The sequence below is a fragment of the Azolla caroliniana genome, unplaced genomic scaffold (assembly GCF_043228905.1).
Source record: "Azolla caroliniana isolate FFs.n. ecotype wild unplaced genomic scaffold, voAzoCaro1.0.p SCAF_1, whole genome shotgun sequence".
NCBI lineage: Eukaryota > Viridiplantae > Streptophyta > Polypodiopsida > Salviniales > Salviniaceae > Azolla > Azolla caroliniana.
In genome coordinates, this window is record NW_028230436.1 from 27,974,711 (window position 1) to 27,991,746 (window position 17,036).

Genomic DNA, 17,036 nt, shown 5'->3' on the forward strand with positions numbered 1-17,036 from the left:
TTTATCAGTTCACAAACATTGAAATGCCCATGGGAGTGAATTAATGACATAACTCTAGGAAACAGAGGTGGTGGAATCGACAACATAACTCCCAAACACATAGGGGTTGGATATATTGGGAAGTTCAGGGGCATGGTTGGGAATTAAGAGAAACTATTGACAGGTAGAAGCCCATTCTCTCTCTCTCTCTCTCTCTCTCTCTCTCTCTCTCTCTCTCTCTCTCTTGTAAATAATGGCTTTCATTACGAAGGTAAAAAAACACCACCATGACTAATTTACTACAAAGTATAGAACACTTCTAGGGATCTAAATACTACTACCACTCCAAACTCAATGCCACCCTACACCGATTCAAATGGCAAATATGATGATATGTGACCTAGTAGAGTCCTCTCTCTTCATGGTTGAGCATTCGTGACTTCTCTAGAACTATCAATTGCCACAAAAGAAGTCCTTTTAACTTTACAACATAGTTTCTCACCCCAATTTGCAAATCAAAAGTGAAGGCAGTTTGCATAATCCAATTGAACCATAGCCCCCAATACATCAAGAACTCAATTTTTATTTGGAAATGAGGCATCGGTTCATAGTTCTCCATATGTGCAAAAACCAACTAAAGGAAGATAGGCTTACTCTAGTTAGAGACATCCACACTAAATCGATACACCTCCAAACCATCATAGCGATCGGGCATGAAAAAAAATGATTGCCGACTATGTTCCAATTCCACCAAACAAAAAAGAAACACGTTCCTCTAGTAATGTTTTTTTTTTTAATGCATCCCGCAATGGTAAAGCTGCAACCATAGAACGTAATATTCGTGTTCGTGGAGGCATTCAAACGTTTGAAAACGTACACGTTTGAAAGGGGAAAAATACGTGCTCCTTTTTTTTCTTTTTTCTTTTTTCTTTTTTTCATTTGTTTTCATTGCAAATTTAGCCCATAATATAGACCATAGTTAATCCAATCAAACGTGTCAAACCAATCCAACTTTTAGTTGATTTACCATTCACGTTTTATTGAATCAAACACGAATGCGAATGCGCGTATGATACGTATGGTTCATTCTATGGCTGCAACCATAACTCTCCAAATGAAAACCTTAGCTCGTAGCATCAATCGAAAACACCAACTTGTCTTTGATCACATGAAACCACCAGGTAATGGGCTGACGAAAACCCAATATCTTTATAACCCTTTCTTCCATCCACTTATTTTTTGTGAATCAACTTGTGATAAGCAAGCATCATTTCTTCGGATCATATCTTTATAACCCCTGCTCATGGGCCAAAATTTGGCCTTAGAAGACATTAATATATCTTTCTTTCTTTCTTTCTCTCTCTCTCAAGCTTGTTCTTTTTCAGTCATTTATGAATGTGGGCGATCCAGAGTGTCCACACATAGCACGTGAGGAGCGCAGCACTTGCACGTGTCTCATCATGAGATATGGCACGGAGACTTTGACTTACCTCTGCAAGAAAGTGCTTAGTGTCACAGCCTTGTCGTACAGTTGAAGAGCTGCAGGTATGGCTTGTCTCTGCTAAGACCTTAGAGACATGGGTTCTCGGTCATAGAAACCCAGAGAGGATTAAGCCATACTGAGCAGAGAAAAACTGAAAAGTTTTAAGGCTAATTTGAACAAGGCAGGCGTAACAACATGGCCTCTGCGTCTTGTAATGCTGGATGCTTGATGGCTGTTCTGAAATCGAAGCTGGGTCTTCTTCTCTTGATGCAGATAGTTATTGTAAATCTATCTCTAAGCTCTTCCTCTGCTTTGCCTCTGAAAGAGCACGGTGTGATGCCTTACTCCGTGGAAGACGTGGAATCAGAGAGCAGGGCATTTACTCTGTTCGAGGCTTGGAAATTAAAACATGGAAAAGAGTATGGTAATGAAGAGAAGATGAAAAGATTCGGAATCTTTCGGGAGAATCTTAGGAAAATCCACAGGCACAACAGCCGAGGTACGTCCTCTTTCACGCTTGGCCTTACACGATTTGCCGATCTCACTAACGACGAGTTCAAGAAGCTTAACTACTTTGGAGCCAGGCCACGTCCAGAGGTTCTCAGCCACAGGAGAAATTCTAGTTTCTCTAATTTGAAGCTACACACATGTGATACATCGGATCTTGACGAGTCATTTGATTGGAGAGATGATGATGCCGTTGTTAGTGTCAAGGATCAAGGGAGTTGTGGTATGTCATCACTCCTTTTCATTCCTCATACTTCTAGTGTTGCTTATCATCTCATCCATCAGAATAATGAACTAAATTTTTGCTCAACTAGGACCTAGAGTTTTTACAAGAAAGAGCCGTATTTCATTGATAATGTCGTCTCAACTATTGATAAAAGAAAAAGGATAGGAGAAAACTATGTAAAGTCTACTTATGCATTTTACAAGAGCGAGAAATATCTGCACTAAAAGTGTTTTCAAATATATGAGAACAATGAAAACCATTAAAAGTATGCAATTAAACTCTTTAGTAGAGTTAACTAGGAGAGCAATGTTTGCATTGGAAATGTTGTCTTGTTTATGGAACAATGAAAGAAGCAATTTCGCATCCATGAGAATGATGAAAGAAGTGATGTCTCATCTATGAGAACAATGAAAGAAGTGATGTCTTTAGTATGAGAACAATAAAAAAATGAAATGAGGAAAGCACCTAAAATCTACTTTGTAAAAATTAGGCATTGAAAATGGTTGTTCATCTGTGTGGAAACAACAGCAAATATGATTTGTATGAGAACATTGAAAGAATGAAAAGGGACAAAAATAGCTATGCAAGTATGTAGAAACTTTTACAAGGCCTAACTGGAAGAGCAATACATGCTCAATGACAGCATCCCTAATGCTAGAGGATGTGGATGAGAAACAAGAAATGGTGCAAATAGACAGGGATTGTATAAGCTTGGATGATGCAAATATATTACAACACTGATAAACTAATAAAATCGAGTGTCTTTATCTTCTTTTGCAGGTAGTTGTTGGGCATTTGCTTCCGTAGCTACCATTGAGAGCGCCAATGCTATAGCGACGGGGACTCTTGTTAGCTTATCAGAACAGGAACTAGTGAGTTGCGATTCCAATGATTATGGATGCAATGGTGGTTGGATGGACTATGCTTTCCAATGGGTCATAGACAATGGGGGAATTGACTCTGAAGAAGATTATCCCTACACAAGTTCAAAGGGCCGAGCTGCAAGTTGTTCTTCTTCCAAGGTATGCAACTTACAAAAGTAATGGTTTGATGGACTTATTTGTTTTGTCATGAAATCTTCTTCTCTAACTTATGTTAAAACACATGAATTACCATCCTACAGCTTAGCAACATCGTTGCATCTATCAGCAGCTACGTGGATGTGGATTCCTACGATGAGTCTGCATTGCTTTGTGCAGTTGCATCTCAGCCTGTCACAGTAGCACTTAATGGTGATGCTTATGATTTCCAACTTTACTCTGGGGTAAGCTCTACATTTTTTATATCATAAAGCTAAGGTCCTGGTTGATTAACCATAAATGCTAACACTACGTCCAAAAAATCTTAAACTTAGACCATACACTCTAAAACCTACATACTACACCCCAAACAGTAAGCCCTAGACCCTAAACATTGAATCTTTAAACACTGACCCCACATTCTAAACGCCATACCAAGGTCACAATCCTAACCTAGACCCTAAACCCGATAACCTACATCTTGAGCCTAAACTGTACACCCCAGATTCTATTCTATTGAAGCAATGCTTGGGGGTTAAGGGTTTCTTTATTGTGCAGGGAGTTTATGACGGGAGCTGCAGTGACGATCTCAATGACCTTGACCATGCAATTGTAATCATTGGATGGGGTGTGAGTTCCAGCAATGTGGAGTATTGGATTGCCAAGAACTCATGGGGAACATCATGGGGGTTAGAAGGATATATTTATCTTGTACGAGGGACAGGGCTAACGCGAGGAATATGTGGCATATACTCATTGCCATCATACCCGATCTCTTCTTCTTCTTCGCCGCCACCGCCGCCATCACCACCACCTCCATACACACCTCCACCACCACCGTCACCACCTCCCCCTCCATCACCACCTCCACCACCATCGCCACCACCTCCACCTCCATCACCACCTCCACCTCCACCATCTCCTCCACCTCCACCACCATCGACTGAGCAATGCGATGATTGGGCAACGTGTCCATCCAAAGAGACATGTTGCTGCCTCCTAGAGATATCGTCTTATTGTTTCAGTTGGGGATGCTGTGCTTATGAGAATGCAGTGTGCTGTGATGACCACCGGAGCTGCTGCCCTCATAACTATCCGATTTGTAACACAAGGACCGGCTACTGCTATAAGGTAGAATAGATATTTTTTCAACATTGTATGTGAATGTAAATTTGTGTTGGTTTAGGGTTGGTAATATTAGTTATGGACATGTATGTGGATGTGGATGTACATTGTTTAAACTTTAGGATATGAATGTATGTTATTGACATGGTATGTAAATGTACGTCCTTTAGGGTTCAGGATATGAATATATGCTATGGATATGGTGTGTGTTATGTGGATGTACATAATTTAAACTTCGGATTTATGTTTGGGCTTTAAATTTTAGGGTTTCAGATTTAGGATATGGATATGGTATGTAGATCTACATCATTGAATACATAAGTTTTAGGGTTTAGAGTATAGGATAAGAATATATGTTAAGGACATGTATATGAATATTAATTGTTTAGATTTTAGGATATGGGTTCAAACCTATGATCATATGTCCTAGTGTTGATATGTCAAGGACTAGGTTGCAACTGCTAACTTTCATATAAAATGGAAAGACCTGAGTGAGCATTTATGGCAACGAAATGGTGCTTAATATGGGAATTGATCCATCTCAAGAGATAATATATGTGATAGACATGGTATCTGTATGTACTTTTAATTTAGAGCCTAATTTATGCATGGTGAAAGTGTTTTCTAAAGATACTGGTATAGCTTATAGCACGTATTTATCCTTGGATGAAATTTATCACCTAGGAACGGCTGCATTCTCAAACATGGTGTACATTCTAGGCATGATAATGTCAGTCGGTGTGCTCTGAATGAACAGAATTAATTAGGTCACTCGTTTTTTAAACTGAACTTGTAAAGGTTTAATCAGATATACTAATCATTTGAAATATCTTCCAATGCTCTTTTGATTTTGCTTGTTCTTTTGGCTGCAGGACACTTCAAGCTCAGGTTCACATCCCTTAGTGGGTGTTCCTATGATGCCACGGAAGCCAGCATTTGTTCGTGATGGGGCTCCCTCATTTGATGATATGCTCAACCGTGATGCTCTTGAATGAATGAAAGAAATATTTGTGTGAAATGATTAACAATATTCAGAAACTACTCCAATTCATGACATTGTGTTTATGTCTCCGAACTATTTGTATTACTGAATAATTCTTGTACTCGTATCTCTGTAGTCTTGTATGGCTCCTAACAATTGTGTATAACGTGGTTCAATACATAATTGCAGTACTTGAGTTTTAGCTATTGTCTGGATTGCATTGCAAACACCGTGATGGAAGACATTTTTTCTTTTTTTGTGCAAGTGTAAATAAACTTCGTTTGTTTACCTAATCCCATAATGAACTTGTTGTAGAACTTGTCATGGTACCTTCCTTGTTTTTAGTTCTTACAAAATTGTGATCTTTCATCATAGCTTTTCCATGTTAGGGGCATCCTGAAAGCCACTCTAATAGAATGGTCCAGAGCATAGTATGAACCATACGTACATTATGTGCATTTTTGCATTCACGCATGTTTCAATCATTCGAGTATGGTCAACACCCTCGAAGAATGGTAAATATCATACTTTTGTATTCATTATTTATTATAAAGTAAATTTTTTAAGGTAATAAAGTTAATGTAAAAAGTGTAAAATAAAAAACCATAAGATTGTTTTGATAACATACGCATTCGTATGAAAAAAAATGTTTGCTAATGCATTCGAGTAGATTATATACTATGGTCCAGAGTAGGACTTTGGCCTCTGATTTGAATAGACCTAAACTTTGTTGATTTAGATAGACCTAACTTGCCAGTTGTATTGCATACAATGCTAACGTTGGACTGATTGTTTCAACTTAATATTAAGCATTTTCAACAGGTGAAACAATGAGCCTCAAGTAATGTAATAACATTCAAGGTAATTGCGCATGTTAACCAAACAAATTCATAACCTTCCCGTGGGGGGAAGTACCTTGTGTTAGAATTTACATCTAGTGCCATCTTGAAACTTAAACTACACTTATCTCTTTATGTTCATGTTTTTTTCCATCTCGTTGATCTAACTAACACAATAGTTTCTGTTGCCTCACCATTAATGTAGTCTGCGTTAAGTGTAATTGATCTTGTGCAATCTATTTACTTTTATTTATAATTCTTTACAACAAATGTTGCTAGGCATAGTCTTTATTTACCTAATCCATAGCCATAAGTAAAGTCATTGTTAAATCTATTAGATGAGTCTATTTCCTTGTTGTCTTTCATAATCTATTTGCTTTAATTTATAATTCATCACAATAAATGTAGTTAGGCATAGTCTTCATTCACAGAAGCCATAGCCATCACTAAAGCCTATTCGTATACCCAAGCAATAGACATCACTACTCCAGCCAGGCCCTGATCTCGGAACAGCTGCCAAAGTTCACTATAGCAAAACTGAATGCAAGGTTTTCCTGTATATATAGTATATTTCAAATTGTAATCACTGATTGAGACAACAGTCCCAGTATCATAAAATACAGATTTGCGTTGTTTGCTATCTAGAGAACAAACATCTCTTAATTTCCTGGTGAATTCCTCAATCTTTGTGATCGTCTCTCATCATTTCCTAACATTTCATTCACTTAAAAAGGAAAACTGGCAATAATCATTTCTCGAATAATTGTTCCTCCTTTGGTCTCTCTTCGCTCCCAGTATCCTTCTTTTAAGAAAAAGCAGAAATCAAATTAAGTCGTACCGAGGCAAAAATAACTTTACTGTCTTAACTAGAAATAAAATTACGAAAGGCTTCAGAATCAATGTCAGAGTAAGTCAAAGAATACATTCATCAATAAAGTTTTATCTTATACCCAGGATAAGCAGGACATGTTTAGGGCAAATTAGAACTCGCTAGGGATGCCTTGGCTCTCTTTTATTTCTTAGGCTGTTTTCTAATTTCCTCTTTCCACACATGACTTTCATCATGGTCTCTATTTTCATAATTGAGAATAGTATACTATTATTGTACAAATAAATACAAGGTATGCGAGTGTTCGATCTTTCTTCCAAGAAGGATGCCTTAAGAAAATTTATTCCTTCCCTATGCTGCGCTCCTCTTGCAAACGCCTCAGAAGAGAGTCCTTTTCTTCTTCAGGAAGTGCATTGAACATAAATATTGATTTGTCCCCAAGGTCATCCTGCCAATTCAACAAGGCAAATGTCAAGGCATGAACCAAATCATCATGGTAGTTCAAAAGAAACACCAATTTAAGAAATGGAATTGAATCTGATTGCCTTTGATTACTCCTAGGCTGTAGCCATCATTATACACTCTTGAAACTTGATAGATGGACTTATATCTGACTGCTTTCTCTGTTCTTGGGGCATTCTTCTCCACCCACATTATGCTGGGGGTTAATGCATCATTACTTCAAACCTTGATCTCCAATCACAATCCCCAAGACACTTTACTGAATCTTCTAATGGTGGAAATTGGTATGTGTATGAGGTCATTAAGCTGGATAATGTCTGGTACTAGCAGGCATGCTCTGATAGAGCGTCACATGGGTTCAAATTCATCACATATTTCCTTTCTTTTTCTTTCTTTTTGGGTACATTCAATTAGCTGGTCAAATGACCCACATGATGCTGGCGGTTAATGCACCATTTCTTCAACCCTGCATCTCCAATCACAATCCCCAAGACGCTGCTAAATCTTCTAATGGTGGAAATCGATATCTATATGAGGCCATTAAGCTGGATAAAGTCTGACACTAGCAGGCATGCTATGAAAGAACACCACATGGGTTCAAATTCATCACACATACTTCCTTTCTTTTTCTTTCTTTCTGCATAACCCAGGGAAATGTTACATAACCAATGAGATATGCCAAATATGATGAATCAAAGGATAGCATATCGCACCATCCTGGGTGTAATGTGTCCAGAAAATATTGCAATGAGACCAATTGTTAAATAAAAAGCCTCCCCAACCTACAGATTTGCCCAAAAATGCTATGCTGTTTGGAAAGGAATGAATTCACAACCATCTCTGCAAAAACTCCCAGATCGAAGAAAATTTAAACAAAACCATATAACAATATCATTCTCTCATAATCAATTGACCTTCAGCTGGAATGTGTAATTATTTTTCATCAATTAAAATCCAGGCATCCTTAGCCGGCCCTAAGCTTCAACTACATCTTCTTTGACTTCACCATCCTTGCAGGTTGAGACTATTAAGTTGAGTAGGAATGGTCTCAGTACTAGTATATTTTAATCATAAATCCTGAGATCAGGGCAGATATTTAGGCAGCCACAATATTGTTTGCTAATTTGTCCTGTATACTTTGTTAAAGGTTAAATAAAATATCAACTTCAATGATATGCCCCCCATTCCTGATATGCAAATATGAGAATGCTTTGTATGCCCTTTTTGACTATTTATGAACCTAAATATATCATCACAACCACTATCACGATACATCTTTGCATCCAAAAGACTAAAATTCCCCATATAACATCCTTTTCAAATATCATTCATACAGCTGTAGAACAATTTCCTAGAATGCATGTCTCTTGTTGAGAAGAAAACATTCAAAATTTTCAAGAACATTTGTCTCCAGTTGGCTAGAAATTAGGAATGTAATGTCTAACCAGATTGCGTAAAGGAAAAAGCAATGAGCTATACCTTGATTGGCTGGGTAAATTTTCTAGCAGTAAATACTATGAACAATGTCATCCAAGTAAACAGCAACGGAAGCTCAGCATTTCCATCCAACAACCCTGACTATGATCCATACATGCACCAAAGACATCAGCATAAAATTAAATTTCATTGTCCTCTAAATTAGCTCCCAAGCAATATTCTTAGGACATTCAGCATGTCACTCATGTCTTAATCCTAGCCCGCCTCTATACAGTTTCTCCATTCTACAATGAGCATATCCTAAGTTTCTTTTTAAAATACTTAAGAATACGTATTTTATAGATAAAATATGTTAAATACTTAGAATACATGTAGAATACTTAGAATACTTGTAAAATATGTTAAATACTTCTTAAATTTTAAAATACTTCAGATTATTCTAAAATGTATTCTAAACTATGAGCATATCATCTTGTTCTCGACATTTCTACATGCCATGGAATTCAAACCAAACTATATTTTTTTGCCTTCTTTTACATGAATCTAATAAAAACAAGTATACCAGATGTCCCAGCAGAAGAGATGGGATGATAAAAACCAAAATTGCAGCCTCCAATTTTCCATAGCATAGCCCTGTGAGGTATTAGAAAGCTTAATTAATTGGTACTCTGACTTATAATGCTTCTAAGAACTTGCAAACATTTAGACTGCATGCCAAATTGTTTATATTCAGGCAATTATTGCAACAATGTCAATATGATTATAAGGCTTTCTCAGTATCTCACACACAGGAACAGCAAAAATTGAACTCTTCAGAGTCAAGTATCAATGAGAAACATCTAGAATCCATGGTTCCATGATGAAGAGTAAAATAAATGGTTGAATCTGCTGGAAAATGTTTTATGTTTCTCTAGTCATCACATCAATGATAAATGTGTTGATCATACTTTTGGGAAATTATACGAAATAAGAAAGGCGCAATTAAATCAATCCACTGGAAGATGTTCTGAGTTCTCTTGTCATGTCATTGGTCCAAAAACAGCTTTTCCACAGAAAATACTTCAAGAACTTCTACAAAATAACACAGGCGGAATTTAAAAATTGCAATCAATAGTGTATGCACCTTCTTTAAACACCAGTCCAGTCAAGGCTGCAAATAGAGGTCCAACTAGCCATATTGCCCACTGGTTTTGTACCACATAATTCACAAGACTCTCATGTTCAGGTGCTGCAAACTTCAAAGCTACCACTACTGAGCCTAGTACACCAGCTCCCCACAGCAGTTGCAATGCTCTCTTGATTGGCGTTACATATATATGGATGAGAAGCAACGAAATGCCCAATCCTCCAGCACCAACCCCATATAAGATGTCTGAACCATTCTCTACAGTCACATATAGCAAGCTATCCTTCGGTAAAAAGGCTCTTGATGCAGCTGTGACAAATGCAACAGCTGTTGTCACCAGCCCTGCTCTGTATAAAAAAACCTGCACTCAAGGATGCTTTTTAGAAAGGATTTTCTATGAGAGAAACTTCAAAATGAACATCGGTTAAATTTACTGCTTTGCCCATATCCATATTGAAATACGGGTATGAAATAATTATCAATAAATCATGTGTGCACTGCAAAATTGTAAACAAATTAGAAGCCTTCTCTGCTGGCTTCTATCACCAGAAAACTAGCAGCATGCAATCTCTCTCTAGGACGAATTATATTCTACATTATCCTCAAAGATGCAAACTTTGAGCAACAAAGATATGTAGACCTGAACAACAACACTTGAAGAGGTGGGATATAGCTAGACTCTCATTCTGGAAATAATTGCAATGGGACGGAATCAAATTGCAAGCAGGAGAGGAACAGTTAGCCTGAGGTTGCAAACACTCATAGACACGTAAAAAAATTTACTTGAGATTTTTAATGGTACTAAATTGCAGTTCTCTCCATGAACATTTGAAACCTCAATAAATTTCCTGATTTTGAGCATTTAATAATTATCTAATTACATGTTTATATGATCATACGACACATAATTTCCCAGAAAAGATAATAGAATCAATAATATTCTGTCATATCTTGCTTCATTTAATGATATTCTTCATCTTTCAACTACAGGAGAGGATGCAAAGTTGTGATGTCCTTATTTCAAAGACTTAAAACACACCAAATGGAGAAAACGACCTAGCTAAACGCAATTTGCCTACCTTTATACGTCCTAATTATGCAGACAAAGGTTCTTATTCATAATCAATGTAATCATCCATCATCGATGTTGAAAAAAGTTTACAGTAATCTTACTTCATATGCTGATTTAGTAAAAAAGCCATAATAAAACTGAGGCAGAGAGAGAGAGAGAGACCTCGCGTATATCAGCAGAATCGATCGACCAGGGTCCATAAACGCCTTGGAAGACCTCAGTTTCCCCGGCGGTAGAGGAGGAGGAATCGTTGGAAGCAGCGGAGAGGAGAATGTTTCTCTTGATGGATAGAGGTGCATGAAGCCTAGAGGATCCATAGCGGAGCTGACATCTTCGATTGAAAGAGAGGGATGGCGACGGTATTGCGGATGCAGGGAAAGGGCAAGGGCAAGGGCTAGGATTAGGGTTAGGGTTAGGGTTAGACAGGAGATGCCGTGGGACATGGGCAGGAAGATGCAGAGTGAGGGAAGGAAGAAGCAGAACCATCGCTTTGATTATGGTCGGAAGGCGAAGGGGTAAGGGGTTGGGTGGTGGGTTCGAATCTCAGTTCAGTTGCTCAACACAAATAATGAATGAATGGATGGAATGGAATGGATGGTAGTAATTACTAAATACTGTACCCACAAAAACAGAGTGTGTGTTTCTTGCTACATGGATATGGATCTTTAACAAAAAGAATGATTAATTATTCCTGCCTTGTTTGGCCGTAGAATGTCATCTCGATCCGTATTGACACAACGGTCCATGTTAAACGCATATTGCGATCGATTTACTTTATGCGACACAGAAAAGTGCCAATTGGGCGCCCATGCATGGTCCAAGTTCGCACTTTGGTTTCTCCCAAAATTCACAGCTTTCGATGTTTTTGCAATGTAAACCAGGACCATGCCCACTAACTAGTCAAAGAGAAGTAACGCTTGTTCGAAAAAAACACGTATATATAAAAAGATAACGACTTTCCGGTATGTTTTATAGGATACGGTTTTATTGAGTCAGGAATCCTTGAAATGACGAAAGATGGTGGGTGCCGTCTCTCTATTGCATAGAAACTCGTGCTTTGCCGCAATGTTACTGGGAAGGGAATTTGGAACCATCAACTCAAGCCCGGCGAATTTGGGCAAGCAGCTAAGAGTATGTAATAATGTATGAATGTCTCTCTCTCCCCTGCCCCTGGCCCCTCGGACAAACACAAAAAAAAAAGCAAATAAATAAATATGTGTGTGTGTGTGTATGTATACATATGTACATACATATTCAGGCTCCACAACACGCACATACATACATCACACATGTCACACACACACACACACACATAGTATGTAATATTCGTGCTTAGCCCAAACATTCTTCCTTACCCTTAAAGAAAAATTCCTTATAATAAATAATGAGTGCAAAAGTATGGTATTTACCATACTTCGAGCGTGTTTTTCCATACTCGAATGGTAAGAATGTTGGCGAATGCACCTACACACGCAAGAAAGAAGAAGAGCTTAAGTTTATTCACCGAGAGCGTGTGTGTGTGTGAGAGAGAAGAGAGAGAGAGAGAGAGTGTGTGTGTGTGTGTGAGAGAGAAGAGAGAGAGAGAGAGAGAGTGTGTGTGTGTGTGTGTGAGAGAGAGAGACCAATTGGCCAGATGCACACACGTCTAGCCAATACCCAGGCGCCACGTCATACAGCTGACGTATATTGAAAGAAGGCTCTGCTCTCGCCTCTCTCTCTCTCTCTCTCTCTCTCTCTCTCTGCCTGTGCGTGTTGAAGGCTAGGGTCTCTGGTTCTTTTTTAGGGTTAGGGTTTGTGTGTCTGTTTTTTTAGGGTTTGAGTTTTTTTGTTTGCGTCTTGTGTACAAAGGAAAGCGACAAGCCCGGAGATCTGGAGAAGACGACGACCACGAGAATAGAAAAGGAAGCTAATAAGAAGGGCTTGCGATGCTGTGATCAGACCCCCCCCCCCCTTTTGGCCTCTTCGTCTGCTTCTTTCTCTGCTAAGGTTCGGCCAGTAATTTTCTGAATCTCCTGGATTTTTTAGTTAGAAAGCCAAGGCAGAGAAAATCGACGGTAGGTAAAACAGGAATAGTATGAACTGAGTTCTTTCATTTCTCTGTCAAGGTGCGATCTATGTTGTCTGCGCTCTAGGTTTGGAATTTCAACGATCCAGACCAACAGACAGATAGAGATAGACAGAGACGACCATAAGAAGAGAAATGAAGGAGCAATATAGATAAACATAGAAGGTCTCAACAAGAAGAAAAACAAGGCAATCGAAGAATTGAAGAAGAAGATCACAAGAAGCCAAAGAAGAATTTATTAAAATCAGAATAATAAATAGCATTCGAAGATCAGAATCAAAAGAATCCAAATTTAGACAAAAAGTCATAGTTTTTTTACGGAGTGTTCAGGCTTGAAACACGACAGCAATTTCTGACAGGGGAGCAGCCACAGTGAAACACATACAGGAGAACGATCAAAAGAAGAAGAAGAAGGAAAAGGTAGAAAGAAGAAGAAAAGGTAGGAATTCGCAGAAGCAGAATCAGTGAGAACGTGGAAATCAGATTCCTAACTGAAATCAGAATCGGGGTTTAATAAAGGCATCTTTTTTATTACACTTGTGCATGATGGTGAAGCTGAGGACATATGCCACTGCCAGTGCTGTTGGGGCGGCAGCTGTGGTTTTCCATGCTTTTCAAAGTCGTCGCCAGTTTTACCCAGCTATGCTCTACCTGGCTACCTCCAAAATTAGTCTCGTTCTCCTCTCCAACATGGCCCTCGTCCTCCTCTGCTTGGTCTGGCAAGCTCTCAAACTCATCTTCCTTGGACGCCTTCGTGAGGCTGAGATTGAACGACTCAATGAACAATCATGGCGTGAGCTCATGGAAATCCTTTTCGCTATGACTATATTTAGAGAGGAGTTTAACGTGGTTTTTGTTGCTATGGTGACTCTTCTTTTGTTTATTAAGGCCTTCCATTGGCTTGCTCAGAAGAGGGTTGAGTTCATCGAAACCACTCCATCAGCATCAAGACTCTCTCATGTTCGTATGGTCTCATTCCTTGTTTTGCTCCTTGTGCTTGACTCTATGTTCCTCTATGGTTGCATCTCCTCACTCTTGCAAACACGGCGCCCCTCAGTTGCCCTTCTCTTTGCTTTCGAGTAAGTGGGCATTTCTTGATCAGGTCTTTTGATGTTGTTCAGTGATTGATTAAGTAAACCAAATCCGTTTTCTTGATTAGAAATCAAAGTGAATTGAATTTTATTTCTGCATGAAACGAATAGAAATTTCCTTTTAGCAAAGGAAACTCCTTATCCCTGTTTTTGATGAGCGAAATATGTCTGAATGGAATCAGTCAAAATAAAGAGAAATTTGCGTTTCAGTTCTCCATCTCTAGTTTTAAGAACAATGATTTGTTATTGTTTTCTGGAACAAAATATTTGTCACATAATGCCAGAACATGAAAGAGTTTTTGCATTAAACTAATAAAAAGATCCAAATATTTCTGAACCCAAATTGGTGAGAATCAAAATATAAGAATGAAATGTTTTAGAGTACTCATGTAAAAACAATCTAACAGGGAAAAGACATCTTAAAAGAATTTCTGTATGTATCATACTTTACAGGGCTCTAAGTTGGTGGGATACATTATGCATGCATATATTCGTAAAGAATGTTTTCAGTCATCATGCACCACATATTAGAATTTTGGGAATATTGTAGAATCCACGTATCTACATTAGCATGTCAACCATCAGTAGTCACCAAAATACCCTGCATCGACTTCTGGTCATGAATAAATAAAACGTATGGATTCTACAATAATTGTCAACTTTGGTTTTGTGTTGTCAGAAGACCAATGGAACTCGAAAGTGCATTTAGCACATTGATATAATATTTAAAGTTCTTCTGATTTAGTGGATTTCTTTTGCAGGTATATGATTTTGGCAACTTCGACAATAGCCATATTTCTTAAATATGCATTTTATGCCTGTGATATGTTCTTTGAAGGGCAATGGGAAAACAAAGCCGTTTTCACTTTCTACTTGGAGCTTGTGCGAGATCTTCTTCACCTCTCACTTTATTTAGTCTTCTTTCTAGTGATCTTCATGTGAGTACCACTTCTTACACTGACTTGTGTCATTCAGATTGTTTTAGATGTCTGAGCTATGAAATTAATGTGTACAGAAACTATGGTTTACCATTGCATCTTGTGCGGGAACTTTATGAAACATTCCGTAACTTCAAATCTAGAGTTTCTGACTTCATCCGTTACCGGAAAATAACTTCAAATATGAACGAACGATTTCCTGATGCAACCCCAGAAGAACTTAGCAGGTCCATTCTTGCAACAAGCATTTGTCTTTTATTTCATGTCTTGAATTTTATCTTTGTTTTCTGAAGATTATATATGTTTAGGAGTGATGCTACATGCATAATATGCCGCGAGGAGATGGTGACAGCAAAGAAGCTGCTTTGTGGCCATCTATTTCATGTGCACTGCTTGAGATCATGGTTGGAAAGGCAACAAACATGTCCCACATGCAGGGCTCCAGTTGTTGCTCCTGAAAGTGGACAATCTGCTGTTGGTGGAGATGGAAGGGCACCAGTATTACCACGACAACAATATCGACCACTAGAAGGTTTTCTTCTCCTTCCAGAAGCATGCACTTTGTAGAGAACTTGGCTGTGAAAAGAAGGAAAGAAAGAAAGGCTTTTAGCGCATATTGAAGGTGCAATGGTGGAATGCAGCTTAGATGTTGGGTTAATGCTAAGATGTAAAGAGTAGATTTACAGAGTTGATTTTAAGATGTTAATAAGTAGGAGTTTTTGGATTGAATTCTAAATATGCAAGCCTTAGAGAACTAAATTAAAGAATGTGAAGAACACCATTTGAAAAGTTGGTCTAAGCATGTAAGAACCAAATTGTAGATTTTATTCTAAGCCTGTAAACTCTAAAGAACCAAGTTGTAGAGTTGATTAGAAGATGTGATGCCTTTGCAGCTAGAGATGCCACGGGTGAGAGGAATGGAATCAGTGCTCGACAACATGATCAAGCTCAAAGTCTAATGCCATCTGAGGCTACATATGTGGTGCCTGAGGTAGCTCGACTACAAGCAGCCGCAGCAGCCGCCGCTCAATACCAAAGTTCTTTTGTTTACCCTGCACTGCATGGTCGAGAATTGATCGGGTATACTATTCAAAACTATGGATTTAAGTTTCTATAAATAGCTCAAAATCCCTATCTGTTGTACTAGATGTTGAATGTTTCTTGACGATGGACTAGGATCTATGCATGTTTTTGGTAGTAGATTCTGAACATCTTATGATGTCACATTATGGGTTTTCTTAGGTACCCTGCGTACCTTTACTATGTTCCACAAACATATTTAGCAGCAACAGTTGGACAGACAGTCAATGAAAATGCCACTACAGGTGAGGCTCAACCAACTGAGCCTTCAGGGCATATAAATAGGGACTCTTCATCTCCCTCTAGTAGCAACAGTCGCAAAGGGCATCATTCTAATGATCTCAAGGGAAAAGCGCCAGCTGATGATGTGTCAAGGTAAAATGGACACAAGTTAAGTCCCTCCATCGTCTATCTCTAAGAACCATTTGTTAATACCTGAGCCTTACCTATCACAAACACTTCTGATTCTAGAGTAACATATTAGCAATGAGCCTTATTTTAAGTGCCTGCCAGTGATACACAAATTTACAATCAAAGGCAGCTTAGGAAATAATGCCTCATTTCCAGCTCTGGTCATTTTTTTCATTTGACCTTTATGGTTTCTCCCTCCCTTCTCTCTCTCTCTCTCAAAATTTGTTCCCAGATCCATAACATGTTTCATGTTCCATCTTTTCTATCTCTCTGGCAGTTATTGTTTCATTGTAAAAAGGATGTGTAAGCTGTTTGGGTGAGTTCATGGGTTTTTTATTATTTTATTTTTATTTCAGTTCAGCTGC

At 38.4% G+C, this 17,036-nt stretch overlaps 3 protein-coding genes across 5 annotated transcripts; 2 read left to right on the forward strand and 1 right to left on the reverse strand.

Annotated features, from left to right (window-relative positions):
- Nucleotides 1-1,467: 1,467 nt before the first annotated feature.
- On the forward strand, nt 1,468-5,527 carry LOC147869419 (low-temperature-induced cysteine proteinase-like). Of its 2 annotated transcripts, XM_087329232.1 has the most exons (6): nt 1,468-2,192; nt 2,976-3,217; nt 3,319-3,459; nt 3,773-4,040; nt 4,080-4,345; nt 5,212-5,527. In XM_087329232.1, exons 1-6 carry the CDS (start codon nt 1,658-1,660, stop codon nt 5,332-5,334), a joined length of 1,575 nt encoding a protein of 524 aa, XP_087185358.1. In that variant the 5' UTR covers nt 1,468-1,657; the 3' UTR covers nt 5,335-5,527. The 2 variants fall into 2 exon arrangements, with proteins under 2 accessions (XP_087185358.1, XP_087185350.1); XM_087329224.1 differs by having other exon boundaries at nt 1,471-2,192; nt 3,773-4,345.
- Nucleotides 5,528-7,000: 1,473 nt separating this feature from the next.
- Nucleotides 7,001-11,606, reverse strand: LOC147869420 (uncharacterized). 2 transcript variants are annotated; one of them, XM_087329241.1, is made up of 5 exons: nt 11,249-11,602; nt 10,012-10,375; nt 9,451-9,521; nt 8,931-9,029; nt 7,001-7,437 (listed from the first exon to the last, which is right to left on the reverse strand). In XM_087329241.1, the coding sequence occupies exons 1-5, from the start codon at nt 11,570-11,572 to the stop codon at nt 7,330-7,332; spliced, it is 966 nt and encodes a 321-aa protein (XP_087185367.1). In that variant the 5' UTR covers nt 11,573-11,602; the 3' UTR covers nt 7,001-7,329. The 2 variants fall into 2 exon arrangements, with proteins under 2 accessions (XP_087185367.1, XP_087185375.1); XM_087329249.1 differs by lacking the exon at nt 8,931-9,029 and having other exon boundaries at nt 11,249-11,606.
- A 2,063-nt stretch (nt 11,607-13,669) lies between these two features.
- LOC147869421 (ERAD-associated E3 ubiquitin-protein ligase HRD1B-like) lies at nt 13,670-17,036 on the forward strand. The gene is made up of 6 exons (XM_087329260.1): nt 13,670-14,230; nt 15,004-15,180; nt 15,258-15,407; nt 15,489-15,712; nt 16,074-16,260; nt 16,423-17,036. Exons 1-6 carry the CDS (start codon nt 13,695-13,697, stop codon nt 16,637-16,639), a joined length of 1,491 nt encoding a protein of 496 aa, XP_087185386.1. The 5' UTR covers nt 13,670-13,694; the 3' UTR covers nt 16,640-17,036.